Source organism: Rhamphochromis sp. 'chilingali' (genome assembly GCF_963969265.1).
Source record: "Rhamphochromis sp. 'chilingali' genome assembly, chromosome: 20".
Classification (NCBI taxonomy): domain Eukaryota; kingdom Metazoa; phylum Chordata; class Actinopteri; order Cichliformes; family Cichlidae; genus Rhamphochromis; species Rhamphochromis sp. 'chilingali'.
In genome coordinates, this window is record NC_137947.1 from 31362158 (window position 1) to 31374365 (window position 12208).

Here is a 12208-nt window from a genome sequence, read left to right on the forward strand (position 1 = left end):
GTGAGGTGCGTGGGCAGGGGTGAGATGTGGGGGGATAGTGGTTGTTAACAGTCCATTATGGCGATGGCCTCCAGGGGTGGGAGAGGCCAGTGACGTTCAGAGTGGAGTTAATGACCCTCTGTGCAGCCTTCATCTTCTCAGTCGTGTCCCCTAAGTACCAAACACCAGGCAGGTGTTGTCACTGCTGATTTCAAAGGATCTGATCAGTTTACAGGAGGACACCTGCCCATCATTACTGTTTGTAGTTTTTAATGGACTACATGTTCCATGAGCTCCTCAGCTGGTGGTGAGATTTTCCTTTAAAAAGCTCAGGAGGACGACATGACCATGTGGTGAGGAGGCGGACGGAGACGCTGCAGAGCTCTTCTGTTAAAGGGACATTTCTGAGCTCGAGTCTCTCAGGATGTCTGCTGATGACTCAGCCGGAAGCAATCTGGTGTCGGTGGACTTTGAAATCTTCGGTCACGTCCAGGGTCTGTATGTTTAACTCCCTTTTCTTCCTCTGCTTCTTAGACCTGTTGGCCTCTGAGAGCCTGTAAAACGATCCACTGCTGCTTAATTTAGGAACAAGCTGGGCTGGCCTCACTTTCACTTCTTAGAGCCTCATGAATGCCACCAACTTCACAAAAGCCCAAACAGACCACCTCTGTTAGGCTGTGTAAACAAGAAAATGCACAAAACACAAATGTGACTTTTGGAAACAAGCTATTAAAAAATAGCAGCTACTAATTCAGACTTTCTTTTCTCTCCTTCTTACTTTGACAGGCGTCTGCTTCCGAATGGTGAGTTTTCCTTTGAGCTCTCTTTTTGCTGCGATCACCTCCTGCTGCTTCCAAAAACCAAATCCCATCCTCACCAAACCCACAGCTCAGTTCGAGGCTCAGTCTGCACAGAAACGTAGCTTTTTCTATGCATCTTGGCCTTTTGCACACATGTAAACGGTGTCTCGATCATCCAGGTAAGGAAATCCCAGCAAGCTGATTCTGTTCATCTGGACGTTTTCAGTGGGAGAAGCATTACGTCATCATACAGGTGACTTCTTCAGTCTCAGCTGACTGCAGGTGTCCAGCCTTACGTTTGCACAGTAACTGAAAGCAGCCCGCTGACTAACAAGCGGCTGTGAGGTCAGTTTTTTCACCATAAATATGCTGTCGTGACCATTGATCCATGACCGTGACACTTCGCATATTAATTTACACAACTGGCGACACGATCAGGTGTGGATTTCACAAAACTCATCAGGCTACAGTGGGGGAAAAAAATCCCAGTGAAAGCATTGAAATAAAACAACCTGCTTTAGCTCCTCCCCCTTTATGTCAACTCTAACCAGCTGTTTTTATTGGCTGCCCCTTCTTTATGACTAAAAGCATGCTGCATATCGTTCCTCTGTGGAGATAAACCAATAAACTAGAAGGATTATCCAACACACAAAACAGACATTAAGTATATACAATTTTTTTAATACATTATTTTATTGACTTAATGTTTTTATGTCCCACATCAATCTTTGTTTAACATCCAGGTTGAAGGATTTTATTAACTCCTTTCTTCCCGTCACCAGTACACAGAGAAGGAGGGTCTGCGGCTCGGGCTGGTCGGCTGGGTGAAGAACACCTACAAAGGGACGGTGGTGGGACAGGTGCAGGGTCCGGCTGACATGGTGGAGGAGATGTGAGTGCACACTGACACGCCACAGCAGGCTGGTGCAACTCTCACTGCAAAGTGCTGCGGTGATACTCTTTTTCAGCCACTAGATGGCGACCTTTGCCTTCACAACACAACGGTTACCTGCTTCAGGTCTGTTCTGTCGCGGCAGCAGATCTGCAGGCACCGACGCTTTGGTTCAGGAGATTTATGAGCAGTTTAAAGAGTTCTTGTTCTCATGCAGGTGAATTGTTAAATATTAAATACTTGCGACCACACTGCGGGTTCTTCAAGCAGAGCTACAGGATTTATATCTGCTCCCTTTGGTGATGTTTCTGCCTTTGTTTTTCCAGTTGAACACTAGAAACTCTGAGTTCCCAGCTGTCAGTGAATGCAGCGTAATGGTATCAGATCTGGAACTGAAGCCGGGCTCAGTTTGTTTTGAACGTCCCATCCTGTCCGGGGGGAGTGATGTCACTGGGTGGGGACGTCCGATTTAGATGACATCACCACCTCAAGGGATCTGCTGATGCTCCTTGACATCACACACACACACACACACACACACACACACACGCTCCTTGCAGGGCCAGGCGGGCGGGGTCCCCAGAGGAAGAAATGGCACAAAAACAGATTTCATTTCAAGCTTCAGCATAAATTTTAGGAGCTGGACGCTTCAGTCTGAACACAGAAGCAACTGCAGGCATTAAATGTGTTTACAGGCTGGTTACACACATGAGGAACTGTGATTGGCTGTATTACAACAAAAGCACATCTAACAGTCAATAAGACTGTAAAGGGTCAGGGTTAATACAGTTCACACACACACAGCTTCTCTCCGTTGTATATCGACTATTATTTCCATGTTAACACACTTGCTTTCACGTCCTTCCTGTCGACTCCACTTTCACCACGACCTCACTTCCTGCCAGGCCTGTGAAACAGGATCCAGCTGTTCCTCCAGGCGTGCAGGAGGAACAGGAGGGAAATAAGGAAAGATGAGGAAAGGAGAGCAATGCAAATGTTAGGCTGTGTGGAGTATGGAGAGCGAAGGCTGGCGGTGGGAGGTGAAGCAGTGGGTGGTTTCTATTTATTCCTCTGGGAGCAGAAAAATTTCCAGAGCCGAGCTGATGAAAGTGAAGGAATGGAAACAAAGAGAGAGGCGGGAAAATCCTGACGTTAAACTACAAACGCTTTGCAGTTTGCTGAATTAAAACACTGGATATCAGCGTTAGTTGTGGGAAATATGGGATTTAATCCAAATGAATGGAAAATTTATGTGTAATCAAAATATGTTGCTGGGGCAAATGTGGCACTGATTTAAAGGAGCAAACCCGCGGCTCCCACCCACATGTTGGCTGTTACTGTAGAAAGTATGTCTTAGTTTAGCTTGTGGAGTGTGTGTCGGGGTGTGTGTCCTGGGAGCCAGGAGCTTGGTGGTGTTTGTGGACACTGGAAAGTCTGCGCCACGTTTTTCCACATAGAAATTCCTCAAACTGTTAGAAGTGACCAAGAGAGCCGGGAAGGTGTCGTATCTTAAGTTGGCAATAAAAAGTTTAATTACACGAGAGGAGCTGCCTAACGCGCAACCACAGACCCAACAGTGGGGAAAAGCAGCCTGAGCTTCAGCCTGAGGTTACAGCACGTTCACGGAGCTCATTATCAGAAACTTCCACTGTAACAGATGTTTGACAGGAAATAAGGAAAAGCAGAATAGACCCACATTAGGGAGTCATTCGTTGTATTCAAGGCTACCTGTCGTTAGAAAAATACATTTAACTTATAGGCGCTGTAAAACCCTTCCAGGTCTCCTTACATTGGTTATAATCAGGTCGATGAACATGTTGTGGTTTTGTCACAAACCTGTAAAGAGAGTTATTTGGCTCGGATCAGCAACAGTGTGTGCTGCTGACTTCCTGTTAGCATTGTGTGGAATATACCGTACATGAGGACAAGGTCACTGTAGCCAACATAAACTAAAGACCAAACCTAGACGATGAAACAGATCTGGGGTCACTGAAGCAGAAGTGATAATATTTGTGTCATTTCAAAAACAATCAAATAAAAGAGCGCATGCAGGTGAGTGCGGTCGCAGCAACGATGCTCTGGCAGAGAAGAGTTGCAGCTTCCACACAGCTGATTAACAGGCCAGTGCAGGACAGCTCAAAGGGAGAAACTCCACCCAGGGGCGGAGCAGCAGAAAGGACTACACCTGCGACTCCACTTGAGGCTTCACCACAAGGAAAATGTTTAAAGAAAAACCTGATGTCAGCCAGACGCCGCACCACGTCGTGTGCCGCTTCTTCTCCAGTTTTCAGTCTTGAGTTCTAACTTCCTGTCTCTTCCTCCTGCACGTCTGCCTCTCCATGTTTCGTTATTGCTTCTCACGTCTGATTTCAGGAATCATTTATCTCTCGTGTGTAGCCGTACCTGCCCTCCTGGCTCATGTTCTGTGATTATTATCACCTGTGCCTTGGTTTCCCAGCTGTGTCCACTTCCCCTGATTGCTCCTGTGTACATGCAGCGCTGTCATCCCCTCATCGCTGGTCATCGTGTTCTTGCATCACGGGATTAGTTTTCCTTTTACCTCCATCTTCTTGCAAGTTGGGTCCTAATTCAACACTTCATGGCATTAATGATTATAATAATGATTAGATTTTGGGGGGAGAAACACAACTTAATGGAACCATTTTTAGTCTCTCCGTGTGGTAAACTGCAGCACAGCTGGCTGCACAGCTGGTCTGATGAGGCTTTGTGTATTTGCATATCAAGATTGAGGACGTCTGATGAGTGTGAGTCAAACACCTTCACTATGTTACCTGTTAGAGAGATCACAGATCCCCGACAAACACCAAGACCTAAACTAACAGTGAAAGTGATAAAAAATAAACTTAGAGTAAAAGCTAAACTGTAATAACTCGCTGCATGAGACCTTTGGGTGGTCGTGCACAGGGTCAGTGCTGACAGAAACGATGCACTTATGATGTAATAACTGGAAATATCTTGCTTAGGGCGGAGCTTTTGACATAGATGGAGTCCTCGCGAGTGTCGAAGTGCAGCTGTGCATGAGCGGATCAGAGAGAAATGGCAGCAGATTAGAAACCAGCAAACATCCAGCTGCTGGAGAATTAGTGTTAAGCTGTGTGTGTGTGTGTGTGTGTGTGTGTGTGTGTGTGTGTGTGTGTGTGTGTGTGTGTGTGTGTGTGTGTGTGTGTGTGTGTGTGTGGACAGTAGAGTAGTGGGTCATGGAGCAGATCGGTCCACTGTAGACAGAGTTTGGCAATAAAGCAAAACTAGGACAGCCACTCTCTCTCTCTCTCTCCCCATCCCCACTCTTGTTCTCATGCTCGCTCGCCCACTCTCTTTGGCCCGCCTTCAGTCGGTGCAGCTACATGGACGTGACCCTGATCCCCTGCAATCTCCTCTAATCTACACACGCCTGCACTCGACCAAACGCTCAGAGAGCTGCTGCACAGCAAACTCCCAGCGTTATGTAAAACCAGAGGAATGTTTTTATTTACCCATCATGCCTTTGGTCGTCCAGATGCAGGCCTGACCCCCAGTCGGCTGGTGGGGCCTTCTTTTCTGGTTTTGAACGTTTATGTCCCTCGAGCAGTGAGGTCAGGAACATCGGTTTCAGGACTCTGCATTTTGAACTCACAACTTTATGGTTTTGGCCGTCAGCATGTTGGTGTTTGGAGCCGGACGTGACCGTATTTGGACGAGAGGTTGGCGTGCTAAGTTACCAGCTAAGAGTAGCTGCAGTAGTTACCAGGTGCCATCCATAGACTGTATATAGGAGCATCACACAGACACTGAAGTCAGCCAATCAGTGCTCAGTAAGAACCAAATAAAATCCTAAAACTTCACTCAGCAAAACCAGAGCTCAGCCTTCTCGGACGGTCGGTTAGTGCAGTGAACCTAACAGCAGCTCTGAAAGGCAGACAGTTTTACATCAGAGTCTGTGGTGATTAAAAGCAACTGGATCCACGACTAGTTCCAGTTTTTACTGGACTTGAATGAAGAGCTTTCTGTGGACCGACTGAACTCTGGCAGCAAGTCACCATCAGCTGCCGTCTCTGTGAAAGCCATTCCATATCTGCCTGTAGGACACGCTGTAGAAGCTGCTGTAAGCAGCTCACAGTTGCTCTGCAAGCCACTTTGCAGCCCAACTCCACCCCAGTTCTTCCTCTTCTTGTTTTTTTCTCACTGAATCGCCATGATGCCTTTTCCTTTCTGGACAGTGGTGTTGATGCTGCTATCAAAGCTCAATATAAGTGTCTGCAGACATAAATAATCTTTTATTGGTTGATGCAGGTCTCAACCAGACTGATCCTGAAGGAAATGTAAAAATGTCACGAACCTCAGGGAATCTTTGGCAAGTTTAAGTAAGAATGTTTGAAATCTTTAGGCAGCAACCACAGAAGAGTCGTCCGTGACCGATGACCCACCACTAAGCTGTGATCATCGGCCGTCACAGTAAAAACAAAAGTCTCTTTTCTGTCTGCAGTGCGTGTAGGACTTAGACCCGTGTACCATAAACCTGAACTGCACTCTCTTCTTTCTCATTGGGTCCTTTACAGGAAGGTGTGGCTGAGCAAAGAAGGAAGTCCCACCAGCCGGATCACCAGAGCCTCCTTCACCAACCAGAGGTCGATCGACAAGCTGGAGCTCTCCGGCTTCAAGACTCGCTTCTGACCAGTGAAGCAAAGATCCTGCAAACAGCTTCTCCACCGTCCCCTGGAAGAGGTCAGAGGTCAACGATGCTCCTACAGATTCAATGAATGAAGACTTTGGACGTCATGAAACCACTGCTGCTGGTTTATTCAGAGGGTGACTGAGAATTTATTTATAGTTTTTAATAAGTTGGATGTTGGCTTTGTGTCTCCATCTGTACAGCAAGCACCTAAAAACACTGGAACCATCAAAGCCTGATTTGTATGAATTAAATATCTTCCATCGTCTTTACTTCTCGATGACGTTCATTATCGACTGTGGCCTCTACATTAAGTTGCGTTGAGCGGTTTCCACACGGGCTAAGATAAAGTTTCAGGCTACGATCGAAGGCCTTTAAACTAAGACGCAAAAGGGTTTGTGAGACGTGTGTTATTAATGGATTTGCATCGTACACCACTGCGTGATGTAAACAAACACGCCCCTGCAGTGATGTCATTACATAACAGCACATCACCTGATACGATTACCTGCCATCTGATCCAATTAAATCACAGCGAGAGGCTCCCGGATCGGCAGCAACAATCCCCTGAGGCAGCGGGAGCCCCAGAGCAGCCGTCACCGCAGCAACGGCCAATCAGAGCCAGCGAGATGTGAAAATAAAAACAGCTGAATGGTCCTTTAAAGGCTGCGTTCATCAGGAAATATCTGCAGTTACAGACGCACACCACGCTGTGCGTGTGTGTGCTTAGAGAGCAAATCTCCATGGATACACTGTTGGACGTGGACGCTTGTTGTCATGCCAACCTGCCCTGAGACCTTACACACAAACACACACAATAAAGACAATTGGAGATTAGAGAGGAGGAGGTGTTCGTGTTTTATGAGGATCTTAATTCTCCTCAGAGCCTGTGCACATGTAAACACTTTGTTAAGCACACCTAGCTACAGTCATGCACATCTCATACACGTTAGAGCAGAGAGCAGAGATGTGGTGCTCAAAAACCCTGAATTCAAAGACGCTGCTGTCATTATGTTTGGTGACCACTGAAAATAAAGATAATTCAGATAAGCATCTGTACTTTTGAGCGTTTCCTGGCCCACATGTGACACGACGGGTTTAACAGGCGTGATGAAGGTACCGTGTCGCCCAGACACACCTGTCATCGACTAACCGTGACTCTGTCAAACACTCAGTGTGAGCTGGTCGAAGACCTTGGCTGTTCACGGCCAGTTTATGCCCCGATGAACGGCAGCACATGCTGAAGTGATGTCAAATCTGCTTTGCACCGTCAGCAGCTCAGATCCCGAGTTCCTAAAAACAAGTCCTGGACATCAGCAGTGGACTTGAGTCACCTCCCTGTCACGACTGAGACCACAGGCAGATGTCAGGTCCCCGTGGACCTGACATCTGCAGCAGCTGTCCTCCTCCACCCACCTCCAACCTTCTCTCATTCTTCCTGCTACAACAAATAATAACACAGCCGCCCCCACACTCAGTGACGTGCCATGAGAGCGAGAGAGAGAGGGCCAGCCCACCCACACTCTTCAGTCTCTGTGGAAATGCTGGAAAAAATCCACCAGCCTTGACCTGCTCTTCCTCCTCCTCTTCCTCTCCCAGCAACCAGCTTGGCATCCCATAGTGTTCACCATGGAAACGCCACTCTGTCTGCAAAGAGAAAGAAAGAAAAGTCGTCTCCTCGCCTTCTTTCTCTCGTGTATCCTCTCCTCTTCTCCTTTCCTCGGCTTTGTTTATCCATCTTCTCCCTTTAAATCTGCCCAGCACTCAAACTGCCCACACACTCGGTGCTATTCATCACACACACACACACACACACACACACACACACACACACACACACACACACACACACACACACACACACCTGAGTGGGTGCTGACAGCCAGCTGTTACTAAGCAACATGTTGAAGTTGAGTGCAACTTTGCAGTGAAAGAAATGCTGACATTTCGCACAAACAGCATCTTCTGTTCTCCTCAGGGAGGCAGGAAACAAACAGCCAATCAGCGACCTAGTTGTGACCATCAGACACGGTTTTACCGTCACGCTGTCGACCAACGACGAGGCACAAACATGTTTTTGCAGCCAGCTGACTCACAGCTTGAAATGAAGTAACTGACTCTGATCTGCAGTTCCTCTGGTGTCCACTGGAGGCATCAGCAGTGAGTCAGTCCCCATAGACTCCCATGTTAAACAGTTCATCTGGATGTAAACGTGAGATAAAAGCAAAGGACGCTTCTTTCTGGGACTGTGAAATTTCTCTAAGAAGTTACTTTTCTCAGTAGATTAAGCTGTGATGTAACTCGTTTCTTTTTCATGGAATTAATCTTGTGTCGCCTGTCCATGATATCACTGATGGAATAAATGAGAGTTTATCCACTCAGATGTAACGACAGGAAGTGAATGAGCAGCAGGCAGAAAACAGGGAGTGACTTCAGAGCTCTGCAGCAGCTGCTGCACGACGGGGAATTACCTCCACGACCTCTGACCTTCTCCTCAAATATGGCTGTGGTCTGTTAGACATTTCTACACGGTGTCTGGTATCTGAGTGATAATCCCACACACACACACACACACACACACACACACACACACACACACACACACACACACACACACACACACACACACGCGCGCAGTGAGCAGCCTGTTGTGTTCATATCTTTGTTAGGGCCAGTTTGAGTTGTAGACCTTGAGACTGCAGGAGTTTAGTGTAGACATCTGTAAACGAGACCAAACACTGTGTGTGCTGCTGCTTGAGGAACCTGTGATGTGGCCTCTCGCTCTATAAACCGATGTGTCAGATGACCACAAAGGCAAAAAACATCTATAAAGAGACACAAAAGATCCACAGATGGATTGAAAATGTGCACAGCGAGGACTGCAGCAGAGGGCTCCAAGGCTCATTTTCTCTGATGTCCACTCCAACGTGAATCCGTCCCAACAGACTCCCAGAAATAAACATGTTTACAGCGTTTCCCACTTCATAACCACTGCACAGGGGTGATTAACCCTGACAGGCAGCTGTAGCTCGTGACTACCTGTTAGACTTTAGCTCAGTTCCTTTAAGTCTCTGAACTGGACGTCTTGTTCTGCAGAAATGAGTAACAAGAAGTTATTTTACTCATTTCTCAAGAGAACTGGAAAAGCTCTGTGTGGATAAATGACAAGCTCCCTGGATAGAGTATCTAAACACTGAAACCCAGGTTTGATCTTTGCTGCTTGGAGCTGTTGGTGGGAGTTTTTCCTCTTGTAAGGCAAGTAGAAACAATGAGATAATTAAGAATCACAAAGAGAAATAGTGTGGTGTCCAAAATGAGTGACACCCACCAAAGAGCCCACTGTAACACACTGAGGATGAGGCATCTTTACTTATTGTCTCGTAATCAGCACAAAACAAACTGTTAGGGATCACGAGTCCCGTCCGGCTTCATGCTTTACTCTCCCAGAGCAGCTTTGCATGACTCAGTCCAAAATCATACGTGTGGAGCTTATTCTACGTTTTAGCTCCTCCCCTTTAAGCTTCCTTTCTTTTGATTGACTGCCCCTCTTAAAAAGAACGTTTGAAAAGCAGGTGGGCGGGGCTTTTATCCCCTCAGATCTAAGAGCAGAAAACACTGTGATGACCTGAGAGTTTCATCAGCCTGAGCTCACTGGGACTTCTGTTACCTGCAGTGGCGTCATCATTAGAAACTATGGTCATGTTTGACGTGAACATCAATCAGTGGAAGAGTTATATGACTTTCATGTTTCCCTTTTAAAGCTCCTCTTTCTGTGTCCTGAGCTCACAGTCACTGAATAAAAAGCTTGAAGTTATCTTTCTCCTGCAGGGTGATTTACAGAGTCAGTGGACAAATGGAGCTCTGATCTGATGATTCATCGAGTGGGAGGTTTATTATGACCAGTGCTGCCAGGACACAGAGCCTGAGGTCTGTTTCTGCTGGACACACAGGGAGGATGTGGGGAGTAGATGATGGAGATAAGATCAGGGTCACCCAGACTGAGCCCAACGGGAGGCTCAGCTGAGTATTTCTAACTGCATCTTTCATATTTTGCTGCTCAGTGATGTTACACCTCCAACTTTTTGCATTTTGGCATCACTCAGTCTCTGCAGACTCTCCCTCCTCTCCCTCCTCCCTGCCTGACTCTCCGCCCCTCACTCTTACTTTGGGAGATAGGGGCGCTTCTTATAAACTCAACCGCAGCACAGACGGGCGGAGACGTTCTGGTGCTGTAACCTGGAGCCTAAACATGCACTGTCACTTTGATGAGGAGGATACAGCCTCCGGAGAACTGCAGGAAAAAGTATCGATAAGTTTTTTTGTCCACTGCAGAGGACGTCATGGTAAATGGTAAATGGCCTGTATTTGTATAGCGCTTTACTCAGTCCCTAAGGACCCCAAAGCACTTCACACTACATTCAGTCACACACACATTCACACACTGGTGATGGCAGCTACGTTGTAGCCACAGCTGCCCTGGGGCGCACTGACATCAGGCTGGTCTCCGAGGACAGTCCTGTTTTTGATTGTAAACACACACAAATTATTATTTTACATCAAAATCTTTTATTATTAATTTAATCTGTCTATGTGTATGCATACAAAGTAACTATACAGTTAATGAAAAATGTAAATGTTTACCAGTGATGGAAGAAAAGACTGAATGTTTTGGTTTTATGATGCAGAAAATGTGTAAAATCAAGTTAAATCCAGTCAAAAAGGCATTAAATGAAAAAACAAATCACAAATTAACTGTTTTAGAAGTCTGAATATTTACACACCGACTGTACAAATTATAACTGATCTGTCGCATAAACATTTGTCATGCAACATGTACCTGAGTTTTGTTTACTATTTAGTCATATTTTTAACCTATATAAGGCTGTATGGTAATTTGTAATGTATGAGTTACATAAAAGACAATTTGCATACACTGGTGGTAAACTTTTAATGTTTTCTACACCATCTAAAATGATAAATGATAAAAACAGTCTGACACAAATGTTAAAAAAGACAAAAAAAGAGACAAAAATAGTGAAGAAAACAAAAGTATTTTTGAATTCGAGAGGAAAGGATGGAAATTATGTTTCTATTTATGAAGAGTTTTAATGAAACTTTCATTTGTTCCACATTCAGTCACCTGACAACACGAGGTGTGTCGCTTCCATTAAAGACAACAGTTACATTAAAATGATAGCAGCATGGTGGCACAGCGGTTAGCACAAAGGTCCTGGGTTCAAATCCAGCTGTCTGTGAGTGTAACTGGCACATGGGGTGAAATATATATTTTTATTAGTTATCTCAGGGAAACTGAGGAGTCTGAACATTCAAGAAAAGCTTTTTGAACCATATATTTACCTGGCTTTTAAAAATTGTTTTCTATCTTACTTAATACTTAATATATATCTTAAATTAAAAACAAAGCTCAAATAAAATAGATGCAAAAGGAAGCAATATTAAAATTATCCAGTAAAGTCAATCTCAAATTCAACATGGCAGAATAAACAGACAGAAAATGTGTTATTAAATTTGTCTCGCCCCTCCCTGAGCCTGCTTCTGTCGGAGGTTTCTTCCTGTTAAAAGAGAGTTTTTTCTTCCCACTATCGCCAAGTGCCTGCTCACAGGGCCGAGTTGGTTTTCGGGGGTTACCATACAGTATAAAGCGCTGTGCGGTTTGATTTGATCGTACATGAACACAGTGAGTGTAGGCGGTGGGGATCTGTCAGTGTAATTACTTTAGTTTGCTTAGTAATATTTATGAGACTGCTGCGGATGACGTTATAATAATCGTCATAAAGCAGGGTCAGTGCCCCGGCGGGGTGTCCCGGTGATTGAACCGAGCGCACCGTGCGCTGCAGTCCCGGCCGG

The 12208-nt window shown here is 45.7% G+C and overlaps 1 protein-coding gene across 2 annotated transcripts; it reads left to right on the forward strand.

Annotated features, from left to right (window-relative positions):
* The first annotated feature begins 207 nt into the window (after positions 1–207).
* Positions 208–6600, forward strand: acyp2 (acylphosphatase 2, muscle type). 2 transcript variants are annotated; one of them, XM_080868792.1, is made up of 4 exons: positions 208–477; positions 766–782; positions 1562–1671; positions 6228–6600. In XM_080868792.1, the coding sequence occupies exons 1-4, from the start codon at positions 414–416 to the stop codon at positions 6340–6342; spliced, it is 306 nt and encodes a 101-aa protein (XP_080724918.1). In that variant the 5' UTR covers positions 208–413; the 3' UTR covers positions 6343–6600. The 2 variants fall into 2 exon arrangements, with proteins under 2 accessions (XP_080724918.1, XP_080724917.1); XM_080868791.1 differs by having other exon boundaries at positions 208–473.
* Positions 6601–12208: the final 5608 nt, after the last annotated feature.

Coding starts and splice junctions, on each gene's coding strand:
- acyp2 (XM_080868791.1), top strand. CDS start 404: ATGTCTGCTGATGACTCAGCCGGAAGCAATCTGGTGTCGGTGGACTTT. Junction 1,672..6,227: donor GCTGACATGGTGGAGGAGAT/GTGAGTGCACAC, acceptor GGTCCTTTACAG/GAAGGTGTGGCTGAGCAAAG.